Raw genomic sequence first — 20973 nt, forward strand, 5'->3', positions numbered from 1 at the left:
GGTCTGCGCTGTTTGCTTAAAGGATTTTCGGTAAGAAATATTCTAAATATAGAAATAAATATACTAGACATCCCTAATTTTGGAAATAAATTGATCCAATTTAGAAGGATGGGGGAGTCCACTAGGCATACATGGGTTAAATATTGCGTGTGTCAGTGTGTGTATTTCGGAGTCTATGAGGTCCTTCCACGCATGAGGCTGCATTATTCGAGGACCCGAACTTGTCTCACGAAAGTTGGGACGAATTTTATTCATAGCTTCGATTTTCAGCTAGTTGTTTTTTAATGAAATATTTTAATTTTGGGGTGGTTTTGTGCTGTGGGTGAGAGCTTGAGAAACCGAAGGTAACCCCACCTGTATGGTATTGTGACCCTTGAATATTGATGATAGTGTAAACTGTTAATACTTCTAAGACTAACATCACGGTGTTTCGTAAGCGTGGGGATGGGGCTTCTCATTGAATATTGGATATGCAATAGCCAATCCATTGAAGTTGTAAATGAATTTAATTATTTATGTTGTGTTTAGCTATACTGGTATATTCAATATCAGTTTTTAGGATCTGATAAATTAATAATAAACGCTTAAAGGTATCGTTTTTTAAATGGAATCATTTTCATTGTAAACATATTTAAACCTAAACTCCTGTCTCTCTTTTATGGTTCGTTTTTGTCGCCCATTTTTAATTGTGATATTTGAAGATATAATAAGTCTAAATATATCTTGCAAATTCATCTGAAGTTATGTAAGGGTGTACTGCGTGTTAGAAATAATACATGTGCAGCTCGGTGGTTTCCCAATATGGGTATTTATCATTGTATGTGTCAGTAACCCGTTATCACATGATTTTTATTGTAAGTGTTTTTTTCTCATAACAATGACGATATTCTACGTCTTCATACACACTTTATTCTGTTCTTTGTCTTCAAACAAGACATTTTAAAACAATGCTTATTTATAAGCGCACAAAAGACCCGGCTTTAAATGATGACTATCACACACGGAAGAATTTTCTTGCGGTATGTGTCTGTCCATTTGTCTCGACTGTGCCACCCTCTTCCTCTTCTCCGTCTTTTTCCTTCTCCTACTATGATGATGATGAGGAGGAGGAAGAGGATGGTGATGATTGTACATCATCATCATCATCATCATCTGCAGCAGCAGCAGCAGCACCCCTACCACCACCAACATTGTCATCATCATTAGCAGCAACAGCACCGTCACCACCACCACCAACATCATCATCAGCAGCAGCAGCAGCACCACCACCATCATCAGCAGCAGCAGCAGCAACACCACCACCACAACCACAAACATCATCATCCTCATAATCATCATTATCATCGTCATCATCATCATCATTGTCGTTGTCCTCCTACTGCTCCTCATCGTCATGTTGTTTGCCACATCATCATCGTCACCATCATCATCAGCAGCAACAATATGTGAAACAGCGAGAGTAGTAGTAGTAACATTTCTAGTTCAAGATGCACGGGCAGCAGCCGTGGTTCATCAAAATATTATAAATAACGGTGAATGACAAATTACCCTCGCTGCAGTTCGCACATGCAAATTAGTGACGACACTTTCCGCTTATATGAACATTTTCGTATCTTTTAAAGAAAAATCCACTATAGACGGAAAGTGTCATCCCCGATTAGCGCGTGCGGACTGCACAGGCTTATCTGAGACAAAACTTTACACATGCATTCAGACATGATTTCTCAGAGCGCGGCTAAAAATCAGAAGGAAACGCTGTCAATGACAACTTTCTTTTTCGTATTTCAGATTGCACGTCCGGCACAGCTGATGTTGTTTTCGCGGTGGACGAATCGTCGTCCGTGGGAGCAGCGAACTTTAAAAGTACGATTGCTGTACTATGTTTTTAAAGTTTTATTTTAACGTTCTGTTGAAGTAAAGAATGAATATTGTACAACACAAAGTCGTTGTTTTAGGGATTATTTATACACCGCAATTGTAAACGATGATCATCTTCTTTAAGAATAATTTTCGATGCTCACAGTTGTCTATGTCTGCGAATAGTAATACATAAATAGCTTTTAAGGGAAGTTTATTTATAAGATGAAGAGTATAATTCATACGTGCTCAATACATTAAGAACATAGAATTATACTGCTAAATTGCGTGGTATCCGTACGCAATGATATTGCAATGGTCATACAAGTGGGTTTGATGTCATCGCGGATATATCATAAAGGAAAATCCTGTACAGTTTTAAAAAAAAGTTCAAGACAGTAAAATACATAGTTATACAGTCTCTAACGCGTAAATTGTTTCACTCACATCTATTTAAGGCCGAACATTAATGTAATGCTATCCCTTACAACACGTAATATTTTGTTCCGCTCAGGTGTTGTCTTCTATATAGAAAAAGACGTATTTTTAGGGTATTATAATCTAACACGGTCAACTTAAATCTCATCTAATGCAGTTAATATTGTTTATGTTCATGAAACTACAATTTATGATGTGATGTGTATTACTCGGCGTCTCTTGTATAGCCACTATCTGTGTCTTATTTCTTGTCTTCACCGAATTAGGTTAAAATGTATGTCCGGTATTAATTAATGCATTATGTATTGATAAATATGAATACTCTACTTTGATATTAGTACGGCAAATGTGTATTAAATACTGTAAATTATATTTTAATATAAATTGTTAATTATTTATTAATATAAATTGTTAATAATTTATTAATATAAATTATGTATAATTTTGTTGTAATGTATCATGGCTTACTCATATTTTAAGTGTTTTTTATGATTGTGTATGTATGTCTATTAATGTTATTACCGTATTAAAGGGATCTTTTCACGCTTTGGTAAATTGACAAAATTGAAAAAAGTTGTTTCAGATTCGCAAATTTTCGTTTTAGTTATGATATTTGTGAGGAAACAGTAATACTGAACATTTACCATGGTCTAATATAGCCATTATATGCATCTTTTGACGATTTTAAAACCTAAAAATTATAAAGCGTTGCAACGCGAAACGATTGAATAATTTGGAGAGTTCTGTTTTTGTCGTTAAATTTTGTGAAACTACGAAGATTGCTTATATAAGGTATAAAATACGTCAAGTATGTGTACTTGGCGGAATAGCTCAGTAGGCTAAAGCGTTTTTACTTCAGGACTCTGGCAGGACTCCAGGGGTCACTGGTTCGAAACCTGGTCCGGGCAATGTTCTTTTCCTTTTTTTAATTTTATTCTTGATTTTTTACTGGAGCTTTCACGATCCAATGTTTACATTTATCGATATAAAGCATTTAATGAATAAGTTAACAAATGCCAAAATCTGTGAAAAGGCCCCTTTAAATGTACTGAAATGTGTGCACATGGGCCATAATCCTTATGGAAATGCTTTGAATAAATCTTGAACTTAAAACCATGTTGTTGCAACGATCACTATGCCTGTAATGCGTACAAATATGAATCCTAAACCTATGACCTAGTATGATGAGGGTTAGAATACTTGATGAGAATTTGTCGACGACGAAAATGAGGATCATGAGGAGGAGGGGTGGGGTGAAGAAAAAGATTATGATGATAATAGTTATGATGAAAGAGAAGGCGAGAACGACTAATATGTTTTACTTATTATAACATATAAATGATACTCTTGATTACACTTAGCACAATAAGACCAACATCCATGTGGTTATTCCCGCCCTTGCTTGCAGGTGTGGTACAGTTTATCACCGCCATAATTAACGGGCTCGCCATCGGACCGGCGGCGGTACAGGTCGGGTGGGTCCGGTTCTCCACTCGTGCCACCAGCAAGTTTTTTCTGAACACGTACACCACGGCGGCTGCCATTGTCAAGGACATAGATGGACTCCGGTAAGACCCACTGATGACCAGCACGTATACAAAATGCATGTCTCTAATACGAACGCTGTCATTGAAATAAGTCTCGCTATGGGAAAACAGGGCTTAATTCACGTGCGTAAAGTGTCGTCCCAGGTAAGCCTTTGTAGTCAGCACTGGCTAACCAGTGACGTTACTTTCTCCATAAACTTGATATTCGGTAAGAAGAGACTTCGCTGTAACGAACAATACCATAAAGCGGAAATTGTTTCCCTGATTAGCCTGTGCGGACTGCATAGGCTAATCAGGGAGGAAAAAATTACGCATATGCACTAGTCCCCGTTTCCCCAGAGCAATGCTCAAACTGATCGTAACTTCAACTCATCAATCATTGGGCTCGTGTTTACCTCAATTTGTGTTTTAATGTGTATAAGGGACATATAGGCAGCCAGTTCCCGACGCATTAAGGTTTTAAACCGCAAACCATGTCGTATTTTGACGTAGCAGCACTTTGCGTTTTCAAAATTACACTTTTATTAACATTGTATTTAAAACTTGTATTTAATTTCTATTAATACTAAACTATTCAACGTCTTAACTCTTTAAACTCTCGAAGTGAAGTGTCAAGAACTCGTATAACTTAAGATGCCCAGTATATATAGTAATTACATGTGTTGAGCTAAATTCAAGCTGCAATTTTCAGAGCTTTATAGTTTGTTTTAAGTACCAATCGTGTAGTTTGTGTAATGTGTGCATTTTGTAATGTCTTAATTATAATCAAATGTTAATTTAAAGTTGCTGAGTACTTTGATCAAAGAGATTTATAATAAATAATACAATTTTACCAATATCTACTAAATGTTCACAAACATCAATTGATGCTGACTTTAACAACCCAGGCATGTGAGAATTGAGCTCTCATTTTTGTTATCATGACCAGTTTTTGATACATACAATAACATCATAATTATCTGCAATGCGCAAGCAACCACAGTTTTGCCAACTTCAGTTTGCTTGATTTAAAACTGACAACTTTGATAGGTCTATTCTTCAAAGTTTGGTGAAAAAATGTCGTGTGTAAACACACGCGTATAACCGTGCATGGTTTTACACAGCTTGACAGGTGGCAGCACGAACATCAAAGATGCCTTCGAGAAAGCACGTGACGCGCAGTTCGTCGCATCAAAAGGTGCCCGGCAAGGGGCCCAGAAGGTGCTCGTGCTTGTGACGGACGGGGATCAGGAAGGTTTGCAACCGGTGGCGCAGGTGGGTTGGTGTAATTGAGCCGCGCTTTGGGTAAACTTGACTTAATTGATATGCGTAAAGTTACGTCCAAGATTAGCCTGTGCAGCCCACTCTGGACTTTCGTGTAGAAGAGACATCTTTTAACCGAAATATACCATACTTGCGGCAAAAGTCGTTCCTGAACTGCCTGTGTGCACTGCAAAAGCTATCCGCAATCTGGTATGACCCTCTACGCAGATGCAGTTTGTGGAAGAGATTCATTGTTAAAGTTTTACATTTGTGTCGAACCAGTATACGCGAATACGCGCTCTGTATAATATATTAACTCCCTCCTCCAATATCCACATCAAAAAAGTAGATGTAGAGGATAATGGATTCACCATAAACGTCTGTCTATCACTCTGTATGTCTGTCAAACGTACTTCAGTGTGTGCAATTCGTTGTTATCCTTCATTTAGATTTTCTTTAGGTATCCCCCTTTGTATACTTATAACGGCATGATTATTACAACTTGTCAATTTTACGAAATATTGTGTCAGGGCTTTTTTGTCACTACTGTAAAAGCTGCTGTTTAAACTGTCAAAAACTACTGATTAGGCTTGATGTTAATCACTGCCGAAACAAATACCAAGTATATATATATATATATATATATATATATATATATATATATATATATATAGAGAGAGAGAGAGAGAGAGAGAGAGAGAGAGAGAGAGAGAGAGAGAGAGAGAGAGAGAGAGAGAGAGAGAGAGAGAGAGAGAGAGAAATAAGTCAATACACATACTAATACCAATGTTAGCTTAACATGTATATAAATTATTTAATAATTAAAATGACAGGTGAATCAGGACGACATTTTCGGCTTTTATTGTAAATTTCGTTTAAGAACTCTTTGCTTAGCGAATATCCCTTACGTCGGAAAGTTTCGTAATTGATCAGATTGTGTGGACTGCACAGGCTTATATGGGACTAAACTTTATGCAAATGCATTTAGCCCCGTTTTCCCAGAGTGAGGCTTACCTAATGTCTCCCAGCTGCTTTCTAAGGTAAACACAGAATCAATGTGCATATATATGAATTAATATGTGGAACTGTTCATTGCTTCCTTTCACAACTTGTTCATAAAACCGACCAGCGACCCGTCGTTGGTCATCTCTGTTTTTGATTGACAAGATAATGATTCTACGGGCCTCGTTATCATTGTATACATATCTTATGTATGACGGATATTCTCTAGAGTGTATTGTTTCAAAAGTGATTTCACGTCGAGCCAGATTGAAAATGGATATCGACGGTGCTAACTAGTATTTCATACTTAATTTAAATACTTGCCTTTTCCTACATCTAACTACAACATTCTTATATTTTTTTAAATTGTTTCCATGGCACGAGCATAATTTGTGCTGTGCTTTATATAATCTCTAAAGGGCGTTGATATGGTCTCAGTCTGTTCTTTATTATCATAAATAGTTTATGAATAGGAAACCCGATCAATTGAGCCACATTCCTGGAAAACAGGGATAAATTCATGTTTGTAAAGTGTCAACCCAGATAATCATATGTAGTCCGCATAGGCTCATCAGTACGATATTTTCCGCTATTATGGATTTTTTATTTAAATGAAGGCTCTTTTTTTGCGAAAATCCAGTTTAGGCGGACAATATCTTCCCTTATTAACATGTGCAAAATGCACAGGTAAATCTGGGACGACACTATCGCACACGCATTTAGCCCCGTTTTCCCAAAATGCGACTCAATTGAGCTTGATTTCGCAGACTCTGCGCAGCTCTGGTATAAAGATCATCACCCTGGGGATCACATCCGACGTTGACGAAGTACTGCTGACTAACATATCCGACAAGTTCTTCTTCATTGAGGCATTCAGCAACCTGTCTTCCGTCCAGCAAGCACTCTTATCGGCCATCTGCGAAGGTGATTACTTTGGAATCAGCTAACATGGTTAAACTTAACTTATCGGTGACTTATTCCCAGATTTTTTATAAATATTGTTAGCTTTGTGAAATTTAAAAGCGAAAGATTAAACTTAACTTATCGGTGACTTATTCCCAGATTTTTAATAAATATTGTTAGCTTTGTGAAATTTAAAAGCGAAAGAATATCGATTAATAAGAAACACTTTCTTCATTTTTTTATAACAAAAATACGCTATTCGTCTTTTATACGAAGTGTCTTCTAAGTTATCGCCGTTTAACTTTTGTATTTTAAATTCAATATAATGATCTATTTTCTTCTTTTTGTTCTTAAGTTTTTGTATTTATCTGAGTTTTTGGCGGTCTTTATCTTCTTTGTCGTCTTTTAGTGGTTATTTTTTCTGTTTAGTGGTATGTAACATTAAAATGACTGTTATCGTCTTCATGGCCTTTTTATGTAAGTTGGTCTTAATCAATGTTATGGTCTTATAATTTAGTTCTTCTATTTGTAAGTGATGGCCTTACTTTGGTTTTTATATTATGGCATTAACATTTTAGTCGGTCTTTTTTTTTGCTGTTTGCTTACTTTCAATTGGCTTTTACCCTCATGGTGGCATTAACCATTAAATGGTCTTTACCTCCATTGTTATTTTCACTCGATCTTTATCTTTATTTTAATTTTCTTGGTGGTCGTTTTATTATAATATGATATTATTGTACTCGTGGCATTTAAATTTGAGTTGGTCTGTATCTGATACATTGCCTTTATCTGTGAGTTGGTCTTTATCTCCTTGGTGGTCTTTAACTTTAGTTGGTCTGAATTTCCTTGTTGGTCCTTGACTTTGATTTGGTCTTTATTTACTTGTTGGTCTTAAACTTTGAGTTGGTCTTTATACTATTGGTGGCCCTTTACTATAAGTAAATTGCTATATTGCCTTAAACGTCTAAGATGGTCTGTATATTATAGCAACCAAAGAGCCTCCCCTTCCGTGTAGCAACGGTCCATGTCTACACAACGGCACGTGTACTGACATAGGGACCAGCGATTTCTCGTGTTCATGTACGGAGCTATATACGGGGTCCAACTGCGGAACCGGTAAGGGAACGCGGATAGTTTATTCGGTAGTTGTTTTTCGTCGTAGGTGTTTATACCAGATTTCCGCCTACAAATACCATTTACATAACGGCAGCAGACCCGAATGAATACACTTTATTTAATCAATTGGCTGATTTGAGCATAAACATACGAAATAGTATAGTGTCCTTGATGCCAGGGAAATCGTTTGATCATCTAGCCAGTAGCCACACAGGTATGACACATGAAAGCAAGAATAGGCTACCGAAAAAAATGCTACAAATGATATGCATGCTGAATAGGCTACTTTTGAGATACCACGAAACCTTGCGTGTTTTTTATGGCGGAAAGCGTAGCCTATAACCAGACTGCGGAAGCGCGCAGGGTGGGCTTGAACTACGCTGGTCGCATATGACATAAGACCCATTGTGTACACACCGGTCTTACTGACAAAAACGTAGTGACGTCACCATCTATGTATAGAATGACATAAGACCAAATTTAGCATCACGCGGATGTAACAGTGTTATTTGAATGTGTGGAAAGAAAACTGCGAAAACTGCGTCTTAATCAAATATTACCATTCCATATGTTTCGATGACGAAGAAATACATTCATAATAAACCATGTGAGGACACTTATGATGTGATCTGACGTGGTAAATTTTGTATCTACGAATACTATTATATGGTTTAATGTAAGTGCACTTTATAACAAACATTTCATGCGGTGGATATGCGACTATTAAGTGAAAAAGAACACAACAGTACGGCCTTTATTTAAAATTTACTTACTTAGAAACGTCAATATTCTACCTTTATTTTAAAGTCATTATATACGCCGTATATTAAGATATTCCTTGTATGACTTGTCTTACACGTTGCCGTTCATTAGTAATTAGAAGGGGTTACCCCCCTTCTAAGTATACATAACAATGAAAACAATAATCAATCTAAATATCTATTCTACTCAAAATTTGCTAAGAATCCCTTTTTATTTTCACATTATCTTCAATTTTGGATTACGTTATTTGTCAATTGTTATTTTGCATGTTTTGATATTAGAATGTGTGTTTTTGATTTTATTTTTATGTATTGATTTATCATTGATGCGTGACGCTGGCTGAATCTAGCTAGGGGTGAACTTCAAATTACACATACTATAACAAGCAAATTTTTTAGTAGTATATTTTTTATTAGAATAGATATCAGACTTTAGTGTCGTTGCTGATGGTTTTATTTTCTTCTGATTTTTAATGAAAACGATTTTTGACCGCAAATATTAAACACTTCCAGTCACTTTTTGTCAATTTTACTAAAATCGCGAAATTGATACTGTTATAGTAATACAAATTTTTAAATCTTACATCAGGCGTATTTACTTTTTTATTTTTAGTATTCGACCCTTGTAGTTCAGATCCTTGCCTAAACAAAGGCACGTGTACTTGGCACGAAGCTCTAAATTACACGTGCTTGTGTACCAAGGGATATGTCGGAGATCACTGTGAAACTGGTAAGCAGGCGTTCATATTGCAGTCCTTTTAACTTGTTTGGGATTTTTAATGATTATATCTATGACTTCTACGATATTTTCTTGACGAAAAAAAAGTTCAGTTAATATTATAAAAATATTTTCCAGTGCCATCATTTGAGGTGGCAGTGCTAACTGACGTGCAGGCATTATCATTTTATATAAAATTGTTTGAAGTATCACGTCTTTTAAATGAACAAGTAGACCGGAAATATGCAAGTTTATGAATTGGTACGCATTTGCTTATACCTGAGTCCATTATAGATTTTGGCACAGGCCAATAAGACCAGTTGAATGTAAAACTTTCATGGCTTGAACAACATCATTTTGAATTGTTGCGCCGAAAATAATTGTACCCCGCATAATAATAATACCCCGCAAGTAAAACCAAAGATCTATCAATAAAAAACTTGTTTATTGATAGATCTGTGTCTAATCACATACATTTCTTATCCATCAGTATTTAAGTCGTTATGAAAGTTTATGTAATCTATGTTAGAAGAGACCATGGTTTTGTATCACTAGATATAGACGAATGTTTGAATGGTACAAGCGGATGCGAACAACAATGTCATAACAGCCTTGGAAGTTTCGAATGCGCATGCGGAAGCGGATATAGGCTCACATCAGACGGGAAATCCTGCAATGGTACATCACACGATAATGCAATTATTTTCAGGGCAAAAGCATTTTATCTTTAAATATAAGAAGCAACTCCAATAAGTATTTGAAAACCTTTTCCGGTTTGTTTTAAGTATTTTGTCTCTATTTCTTGGAACTGACATGAATACATTCGCTGAAATCTTACATATTAACCGTTTGCATAAGTTATTCCAAGGTCATCTATACACGCATACACTGTCTATATTCCATGTCCTATAAAACAATTGCGTCATTCTTTATTAACTTTAGGCACGAACAAATGTTGATATGTTAATTCGAACCTAAACAAAAGGTTACACATCTTAAAACTTGGTGGCTGATGTCTTTTAAACACGGACATGACACACATACTGATAATGAGTATGGGGTTGATAATAAGAAAATGTTGAAAATAATCAACAGTGCAGAGCATAAGATGTTGACGAGAAAAGCATGTTGATGCCTATGACGATGATTAAAAAACGGATAAGTAATACTTGTAGATACCAACGAGTGCAGTATCGGGTCGCACCAATGTCAGCAGGTCTGCTTCAACACGGACGGCAGTTACTCCTGCTTCTGCAACGCTGGATTCACCAAGAACACAGACGGATTGTCGTGTGACGGTGAGCATAATAAGCATAGAAAAATCAATATTTATGTCTCTTAACACGAATGAATGTTTGTGTATTTCGAAGTTTCGAAGCCTGTTGATGAATTGTGAGGACCCGAAGTGTGTCCCAGCACTTCTACCTAATTAACTTGCTAGACTCGAAATGTGGACCAATTTTGAATTTTAGCAGCACTTTCCATCTTTTTGGTTTGATTGATTTTGATGCGTTTCATGCAGTCTGTGGTGATGGGGGGGGGGGGGGGGAAGGCAGATGAGCAACTGCGCCGGGCTGGGGATCGAACCGGGTCGCCTAGGCGATACGCGCATTTTTCAGCCCCTTCGCTAACTGTACAACCATTTTAAACATAAACGCGATCTATGATTCTTATCATCCAGATATAGACGAATGTTCCAAAGGACTGCATAACTGCAGCGATATTTGCAACAACATGCCGGGTGGATTCCACTGTGCCTGCAAATCCGGATATTCACTCACATCAGATAACGCATCTTGCAGTGGTAGGCATATACACTCAATTTAAAATGTACAAGGTACAAGTATAAATTCACTTAACCCATTTATGCCTAGTGGACTCTCCCATCCTTCTAAATTGGAACAATTTATCTCCAAAATTCGGGATGTCTGGTATATTTATTTCTATATTTAGAATATTTATAACAGAAATTCCTTAAAGCAAACAGCGAAGACCCTGATCTGGGTCTACGCTGTTTGCCAAGGCCTTTTTTTCTAGACGCTAGGCATAAATGGGTTAAAGTCATATGTACAGTCAGTCCTTCTTGTGATTCTCTTTTGCAGCTTTTGCATGAACAAGGAGAGATATAAATCTTAAATAATTGAAGGTCATAGGTTTTTACATTTTAATGTATTCACATCACTAAAAAAATTAGTTTTGTATACTAGTATATAATAGTCTAGTCGCTTTATAACTTTTAATTGCATCGTGCAACGTGAGTAAATATGTCGCTAGTAATTAAAGCGCTTAATAAATGGTTTGCTATATAACAGTTATTTTGAAGATTTATTCCGTGACTTGTTATAGATACCGACGAATGTACCGCCGGCACCGACATCTGTCAGCAGGAGTGTCATAACACCGTCGGCAGCTACAACTGTTCCTGTTACCAAGGCTACACAATAGGCGCAGATGGCTACACCTGTGAAGGTAAGAATGTTATCGGTCTTGACCATATGTGTCTTGTTCTGAGAAAACTGGGCTTAATGCATGTGCGAAAAGTGTCATCCAAGATTAGCCTGTGCAGTCCGCACAGGCTAATCAGGGACGACACTTTCCGCCTAAACTTGATTTTCGGTAAGGAGGGACTTCCTTGAAACTAAAAATACCATAGAAGCGGAAAGTGTCGTCCCTGATTAGCCTGTGCGGACTGTACAGGCTAATCTGGGACGACACTTTCCGCACATGCATTAAGCCCAGTTTTCTCAGAACACGACTCATATTATGTAGTGGCGGTTGAAGCTTGTATTTTCATCAAGCGAAATATCCTTTGGCGTCCTTAGAAATGTTGTCAGTAATCGGACTTTAACATTAAATCTCGCTAGACGAGCAATACGTGCATTGATGCAGATGTGAATAATAGCATTTAGATCTAGATGTAATAAATGAAACAGTGTAATGAACAAATATTCGTCATTAACTCCACAGTTGTCCTTAACCAATCAATGAACGTTGTGGAAATCATTGTGGAACAATCACACACACATGTCAACAGTTAATGTCGGCTTTAGCGCTATTATTGTCATAAGATGTTAATTCGTTATTTTTTTTTACAACGTAAAACATATTAAAACTTGGTGGTTGCTGCCTTTCAGACACGGACGAATGTTGGCAGGCCACGGCCAACTGTTCCCAGACCTGCACCAACATCCCCGGATCGTACACGTGCTCCTGTCGTCAGGGCTACCAGCTACTTTCGGACAACGCCACGTGCGAAGGTAGTAACGTGGCATTTACTATGAGAGGAATATATTTGTTTCCGAACGGGTCGTTTATGGTTACAGTTAAACCTATGGTTAATGTGTTTCTGTTGTTGTTTCCTTTCAATAATGTACAGTGAACATGCGTTTGTTTAGAGATGTCACTGTATCAAAAATTCCCGGACAAGTTATATAGCCCGACGGGAATCGAATCCGTTATCTTCTGATTTATTATTAGCTCTGACAAATATCTTTTGTACCTCAATAATCACAAGGCTTATGGCATAATCGACAATTAATGGTGATGGTGATAATTATGCACGTTTTCGGGAGCATGATAATTACCCATACGATAATTAGGACAATTAGGTTGACAATGAGAAAGTTAAGGTTAACCAGAAAATTTGGTTGATGCCCATGTTTATGATTCAAAGCACCTTGTATGCCTTATCTTCAGATATTAACGAGTGCAGTATCGACTCGGACCAATGTCAGCAAGTCTGCTTAAACACGGACGGCAGTTATTCCTGCTTCTGCAACGCTGGCTTCACCACGAACACAGACGGATTGTCGTGTGACGGTGAGCATAATAATAATTGTGAAGATATCGGTCCCAATATATACCTGCATTGGCCATTCCATGCCGACGACCTTAGATAAGCTTAGTTAAATATGCGTCTGTTGTAAATTTTTCCATGGTACCAGCTTTTTTATTCTTTTGGTCATGTAAATGAATAAATCTTGTAAAAGTGAGACGTTTTGAGCACTGAACGCATTGTTTAAAGTTCAATCAAGAAAACAATCTTTGAACATGAGTGTGTGAGTATATCGAAGTTGACAAAATCCTTCAGCGCATGAGGCTGAATGATGTGTGAGTCCGGAATGTCCAAACCAAAAAATGCTCATATGCGCCTAGAGCGGGGTTGAAGTGAGAAGCGCGTGTACAAACCGCCCGCTCACCGGAAAGCCTATTGGAACATGAATAAGACCTTTGAATTTTTACATCTAGATGTGGACGAATGCTCCAAAGGAATGCATAACTGCAGTGATATATGTAACAACACACCGGGCGGATTCCGTTGCGCCTGCAAATCCGGATATACACTCAAGTCAGATAACTCTTCGTGCAGTGGTAGGTATATACAATCAATTTCAAATAAACAAGTGTTAATTCATTTAAAGTCATATGTTCAGTCAGTTCTTCTTGTGAATATATGTTAAAAGTTGTGTATGAACAAGGAGATAAATATTAATTGACTAATTGAAGGTCATCAGTTGCCCCTTTATATATATATATGCAGTACATACACACATGTGCTTAGACTATCACTAGTATATTCGCAATATAAATATGAATTGCATTGTGTAACGTGACTCCATTTGTCGCTAGTATAAGAAACCCCTATTGTTTGACATACAAGTATAACCGTTGCTTTTAAGATTTATTCCGTGACTCATTTCCAGACACCGACGAATGTATCGCCGGCATCGACCTCTGTCAGCAGGAGTGTCACAACACCGTCGGCAGCTACAACTGTTCCTGTTACCATGGCTACACACTAGGCATGGATGGCCACGTCTGTGAAGGTAAGTTTACATTCAGCCTTGACCTTTGTAGTTTTTAAACTATTATTGGGGAATAAAACACACGCTTAATTGTCAAGTGTACATCGACTTAAATATTATTATTATCTTAACAGATGTAGACGAATGTCAGGGTCAGACAGACAACTGTCGTCAAGTCTGCACGAACACAATCGGCTCCTTCCGGTGCTCGTGCAATGCAGGCTATACGCTGAACCAAGACAACTCCACGTGCAGGGGTATGTCGGTTTTCGGAACACAAACCTTTCGAATGGCTACAATTCATATTTTTGTAGGTTTTGTCGATTAAAAAAACCTTGCATTGCCTACCACAATTGGTTTTTGTCATCTCCTAGTCACGAGCAATTCAAAATGGAAAAAACACAGCAACGTAGGATACTAGTATATAAATTATGGCCATATGGATTACATCGACCATCCTCATGTGTTTGCTATGATGAAAGGTATTTTATAAGATTTATGTCAGGAACCAGTCAAATCGTTCTGCTAGGGAATGAATCAAACATAGAGTTTGTGCAGTACAAAAAGGGTTCAAGAATCTACCACGACTAAAATGTCCGCCAATAAACAAAACAGCCTTCGCGATAAAGAAACTTAATACGATATTTGCATCCAAGTTACATTTAGTTTGAATACTTTGCAAGTGATAGAACAATGCGAATGACCAACGAGTTTCTTTCACTATAGACAGCCCATGGGTTCCTCTAATGAGACATTTGTTGAATGTTTCGTTGCTAAATCTAAAACTCCATTCGTTCTGTTGTCAATGAATTACTTTTAAGTGACACTCAAATAAACACTTTTTCAAACTATACCACGTGTAATATTTGCGCCGACTAAATGCAAAAATGTGCGAATGCTGATATTAGCTGCCGTTATGACTCAATAGGCTGGTTTTTCGATGTGAATTTCATGACGGACGAAGTTGTTACAACGAGTCTAGTCAGATGATCGTTTTAAATTGAAAACCGCGAAATAAAATACGATCTAAATCAACAAATATCATATTTGTGTACGAGTACCTTCGGTGAACACGTACAAGTATATGATGTATTTCTTTCAGATACGGACGAGTGTTTTCTGCGTACCCACGACTGCGCGCAGACTTGCACGAACGTGGTGGCTACATACACGTGCAGTTGCGTTGCAGGCTACGAGGCACGTGACGCGGGTCGCACTTGCACAGGTAAATACGAGAACGGAACGTATACATACAAGTTTTAGAATCTTGTTTTCCAATGCACGAATTATAAATGTGCAACTGTGTGTTTTTGTCTATTTGTGTGTGATTTAATGTGATTTCCACAAACAAGCGTTTTAACCAATTATGCGAATCCGCACATAAGCTTCATTATTTAATGTGTTTTAAGTCCATAAAGTTTTCTCACCAATCAAGAGCGTTTCTTCCGGGCTTATTTTCAATAAAAATCATTACCTACAAGTGCGTAAATGTCATTTAAGAAGTGTTAATTTATCGTTAGTTGTTTTAGACTTATTAATTTGGCCAACTAAAACATGTAAATTGTACGCACCAAAATCAATTGGTATAGCTTTTTATGTCTCCCAGTCTATACTGAGGGACATGTTGTTTTTGCCTTGTCTGTTTATTTGTTTGTTTTTTAGTTTGTTGGTTTGCGTCAAACTTTAACATTTGCCATAACTTTTGCAATATTGAAGAAAGCAACTTGATATTCGGCATGCATGTGTATCTCATGGAGCTGCACATTTTGAATGGAGAAATGTCAAGGTCATCCTTCAAGGTCAAATCTCAAATATATAGGGGGGGGGGGGCATAATCTTTCAAAAACACATCTTGTTTTAAATATGACTAAATAATATGAAGTTATTCTCATACCCGACTCCGCCCCTCTAAAAAAATAATCATTACTAAAAAACGAACAAACAACGGCAACACACAAAACTACTACACACAAAGACACACATATGTCAGAAACACAATAGAAAACCACAATACTTTTATTTTAAATTGCTTTTTTTATTAAGATGTGGACGAATGCTTAGCTAATTTGAACGACTGCGCGCACGTGTGTACGAACACCAACGGCAGCTTCCGTTGCTCCTGTAGAAACGGATATGCCCTTGCAATCGACGGGAAAAGTTGTGAAGGTGAGTGCATCACAGAGAACAGTTTTTTTACTGTCCGTAATTAAAATAAGAAACAATTCATGCGCGAGTATCATTACTAGAAACTAATATTTTGCCGTGGTTGAAAACCATCATTCGTTTATTACTTTTTGTGCAAATGACTTGCACGTTTTTAAAGGAATTCTAGGAGCCCATCGCACAGTTTTTGGGGCTATTTTGTCGCCGTAAATTTTCATTTGTTGTGTTTTCGTGCATTATACATGTATTTCCAGTATTTCAAATTCATAAACAAATGTTACTTGACCTTCGAACACATGCAACGGTTTATGTTAAGCGGTAAATGTTTTCGGCCTTTTCTTTATCAAATGTTAATATCTACAGATGTGGACGAATGCGCCAGACAGACGCACGACTGCCAACAGCAGTGCTCGAACACCGTCGGTAGCTTCGTCTGCTCGTGCCGCACAGGCTTTAGACTCCAAGCCGACAGTAAAACATGCGCAGGTAGTCCAATAACTTGTGATCCTGTAATATTTCTTACCCGCTCAAAAATTATTTTCATCTATTTAACATATTCTGATTCACCTAAAATATGTGAACTTCTAATCTCTTACAAAATGTATGTGATAAATAACATGGAGTCCCTGAAATTCATACAATTCCCTGAGCTGTGTTTGATAAGATTATAATTGCTTAAAGTGTTTTATTATTATTGTTGTTGTCAAACAACCGTATTCGAAAATGTTTAAATGACGTTACGTATAAAGGTACAGTCGTATCATAATAGCGTCGGCCAGGATAATCTTCTGTACAAGTTTTATCTGTGAGCAATCATTATCTTCCCTGCAAGCATAATCTTTTCGTCCATCATCATATTCCGAGCAACCACTACTTGTTCAGCCAATATTATCTTCTGGGCCAGCATTGTTTTCTGTCGTTTCATTAAATGTTCATCATTTAATTCCAGACAATACTATAATCTGAATCAGCATTTTCTCCCGATACACCATTGAATGTTCAGCAAATATTATCATCTAAGCCAGCATTGATCCTGAGGTACCATTGCATGTTCAGTCAATACTATCATCTGAGACAGCATCATCTCCTTAGGCAACATTCAATGATCAGACAATACTATATTCTGGGCCCGCATTGTCTCCTGAGGGACCATTAAATGTTCAGCCAATATTATCTTCTAAGCACGCATTGTCTCCGGAGGCACCATTAAATGTTCAGCCAATATTATCTTCTAAGCAAGCATTGTCTCCGGAGGCACCATTAAATATTCAGCCGATATTATCTTCTGAGCCAGCATTGTCTCCCGAGGCACCATTAAATGTACAGCCAGCATTGTCTCCTGAGGTACCATTAATAGTTCAGCCAATACTGTCTTCTGAGCCAGCAGTGTCTCCTGAGACACCATTAAATGTTCAGCAAATATTATTTTTTTGAGCCAGCATAATCTCCAGAGGCTACAGCAATTGTTTAGCAAATACTATCGTCTGAGCCAGCATTGTCTCTTGAGGCACCATTAAATGTTCAGCCAATACTGTCATCTGAGTCAGCATATTTTCTCGAGGAATCCATTAAATGATCAGCCAATAATATCTTCTGAGAAAATAATATCTTCTGAGAAAGCATTTTCTACTGAGGCTACATTTAATATTCCGTCAATATTATCTTTTGAGTCAGCATTGTCTCACGGGCACCATTAAATGATCAGTCAATTATATCTTCTGAGAAAGCATTGTATCCTTGGGCACCATTAAGCATTCAGCAAATATTATCTTCTGAGCAAGCATTGTCTTCTGAGCTACATTAAATGTTCAGTCAATATTATCTTCTAAATCAGCATTGCCACCTGAGGCACCAGTAATTGTTATGCTAATACTATCTTCTGAGCCAGAATTGTCTCCTGGGTAACCATTACATGTTCAGCCAATATAATCTTTCGAGCCAGCATTGTCTCATGAGTCACCATTTAAATGTTCAGCCAATATTATCTTTTAAGCCAGCATTGCCTCATGAGGTACCATTACATGTTCAGCCAATATTATCTTCTAAGCCAGCATTGTCTCATGAGGTACCATTACATGTTCAGCCAATATAATCTTTCGAGCGAGCATTGTCTCATGAGGCACCATTAACTGTTCAGCCAATGTTATCTTCTAAGCCAGCATTGTCTCCTGAGGTACCATAAATTGTTCAGCCAATGCTGCCACCTGAGTCAGCATTGTCTCATAAGGCACTATTAAATGTTCAGCCAATACTATCATCTGAGCCAGCATTGTCTCTTGAGACACCATTAAATGTTAAGTCAATACTATCATCTAAGTCAGCATTGTCACCTGGGGCACCATTAAATGTTCAGCCAATACTGTCTTCTGAGCCAGCATCGTCTCTTGGGTCACCATTGCATGTTTGGCCAATATTACCTTCTTAGCAAACTTTGTTTTCTGAGCCACCATAAAGTTCACATCCAGAAGTTTTGAGCCAGCAGCATGCTCTCCGCAAACTTTATCGTTCAGTTAAAATTGTCTTTAAAGTCATCACAATGAGGTATTGCTGGTGAAGAAGACACTCCTCTGCCCCAGCAATATCTTTCTAAACAACATTTGTTTCTGAATCAACAGTTTTCGTCTGTGCCAACGAGGTTTTCTATGCCAGCTTTGTTAGGGTAATCCATGATCGGTGTTTTCTCGTTCGTTGCAGATATTGACGAGTGCGTGGCGGGCACGAGCGGCTGTGCGCACAAGTGTTCTAACCGACCTGGCGGGTATCAATGCTCCTGCTTAACCGGATTTCAGCTACAAGCAGACGATCATAGCTGTACAGGTTCGAAACCTACGTTCGTTATTGACTTATTTATTTATACAAAGGTGTTTATCATCACATTTGTTGTTCGCCTGATTTGGGAGATTTAATATATAGTTGTTCAACCGTGTAATACTTGTGTCAGTATCAGCATACCGTTTATCAAAAAGAATTATACGTAATTTCTTGTAAATGAGAATATTAAAAATATCACAAACGTACGATCACTCTTATTCGAAAACTAAAACATTTTAAACACAATTTATAGTTTAGCTGTAGCACAATTATTGCCAAGGGAAATGCATTTTAATTCATTTTTATATATAGATATATTAAACAAACCCAGCTTTCACTTGAATATTTGTGCCGGAGATTTGAAACGGCTCATAGGCAGGTTTACTTAAGCTATGTGAACTGTTTAAGTATTTACTGCTATTAATTAATAATACATATCAGACGTGAATGAGTGCGCATCCGGAACAAAAGACTGCCAACAGATATGCACCAACACAGTTGGCACCTACGCATGCGCATGTCACACTGGGTTTACTCTTAACGAGGATTTACGGTCATGTACAAGTAAGTACCACCGGTTACAAAACACTTATATAGGACGTCAATAATTACCTTGTACCGAACTTTATGTATGAATATCATAAAATACATTTACGATTCGAAGCGCTCTAAATCATTTGAAAGTTCCTCATAAGTATATTGTCATGACCCCGTTAAACTCGGGATAAACTTGAACGGACAAAACTGATAACAAATATAGGAACCAATCCAAGCGAGCTATTTATTATAATTGAGTCATGGGTGACATATTGCTGCTGTCCAGCTATACCGTTGCTTAAAAATGTACGCATACTGCATTCTTGGCACATTACATGTGTCTTGTATAATCTGTTTTTTTATATGTTGTTTTGATTAAAACTATAAATATGTGCCATTACTTTTAAAGAAGTGAGCAAGCTTATAATAGAACGTGTCTACAAGAAGCAAATATATCCATGATAATAAAAAATATTCATAAAAAGGGTAACTTACCACATATACTGTGGTTTTCAATACTCGAAGCTCATGAAATAAATGTATTTTTGCACAGAACTAAGTCTAAGCTGTGAAAGTTATATTTAATGGCAAAAAGCGCAGACAATTCGTTAGTATATTATAAATCTCTAAACTGAATTGCTGTCATGGCCATTCAATAAATTTCTCGCCAGATATTGACGATTGTGCAAACGTCTTCTGCGGTCGAGGTTTCTGTCAGGACGGTCTAGCCTCGTACCGCTGCCTGTGCGATCCGGGCTACACCGGACCGACCTGTCTCACTGGTATGATAATCTCGTTCATTGTAGAACGTGTGTATGCGTTACTGGGCTTGCATGCGACATGCGAATGTGTTATTTCAGAAAAATAGAGTACATAATCATCTGGGCTCGTATTCACCAACCTAAAAGTAAAGGACATTATTTAGGTTGTTATGTTAATTGCGTATATTACATTTCAATATGAAATGGATTGAACATGTGGGACAACACAACTCTTCATTTGGAGCAGTTGTTTTATGACATAATCAACATTTTTAGCTTCTATATATTTAAACGTTGAACGTATTGTCCTTG

General features: G+C 37.4%; 1 protein-coding gene across 2 annotated transcripts in view; it reads left to right on the top strand.

Annotated features, from left to right (window-relative positions):
• The window catches only part of LOC127875238 (fibrillin-2-like), a 29731-nt gene that overhangs the window by 1202 nt on the left and 7556 nt on the right, over positions 1–20973 (top strand). Inside the window, exons 2-22 of one of the 2 annotated variants that reach the window (XM_052420122.1) lie at positions 1789–1863; positions 3704–3863; positions 4946–5096; positions 6854–7010; positions 7977–8105; positions 9480–9596; positions 10140–10262; positions 10760–10882; positions 11266–11388; positions 11931–12053; positions 12719–12841; positions 13281–13403; positions 13833–13955; positions 14288–14410; positions 14524–14646; positions 15492–15614; positions 16433–16555; positions 16916–17038; positions 19247–19369; positions 19805–19927; positions 20572–20682. In XM_052420122.1, coding sequence (XP_052276082.1) covers positions 1789–1863; positions 3704–3863; positions 4946–5096; positions 6854–7010; positions 7977–8105; positions 9480–9596; positions 10140–10262; positions 10760–10882; positions 11266–11388; positions 11931–12053; positions 12719–12841; positions 13281–13403; positions 13833–13955; positions 14288–14410; positions 14524–14646; positions 15492–15614; positions 16433–16555; positions 16916–17038; positions 19247–19369; positions 19805–19927; positions 20572–20682 — 2622 coding nt within the window. The remainder of the gene's footprint in view (positions 1–1788; positions 1864–3703; positions 3864–4945; positions 5097–6853; positions 7011–7976; positions 8106–9479; positions 9597–10139; positions 10263–10759; positions 10883–11265; positions 11389–11930; positions 12054–12718; positions 12842–13280; positions 13404–13832; positions 13956–14287; positions 14411–14523; positions 14647–15491; positions 15615–16432; positions 16556–16915; positions 17039–19246; positions 19370–19804; positions 19928–20571; positions 20683–20973) is intronic. The other variant, XM_052420123.1, reaches the window with a different exon arrangement.

Source organism: Dreissena polymorpha, chromosome 3, assembly GCF_020536995.1.
Source record: "Dreissena polymorpha isolate Duluth1 chromosome 3, UMN_Dpol_1.0, whole genome shotgun sequence".
In the NCBI taxonomy this organism is placed as follows: Eukaryota; Metazoa; Mollusca; class Bivalvia; order Myida; family Dreissenidae; genus Dreissena; species Dreissena polymorpha.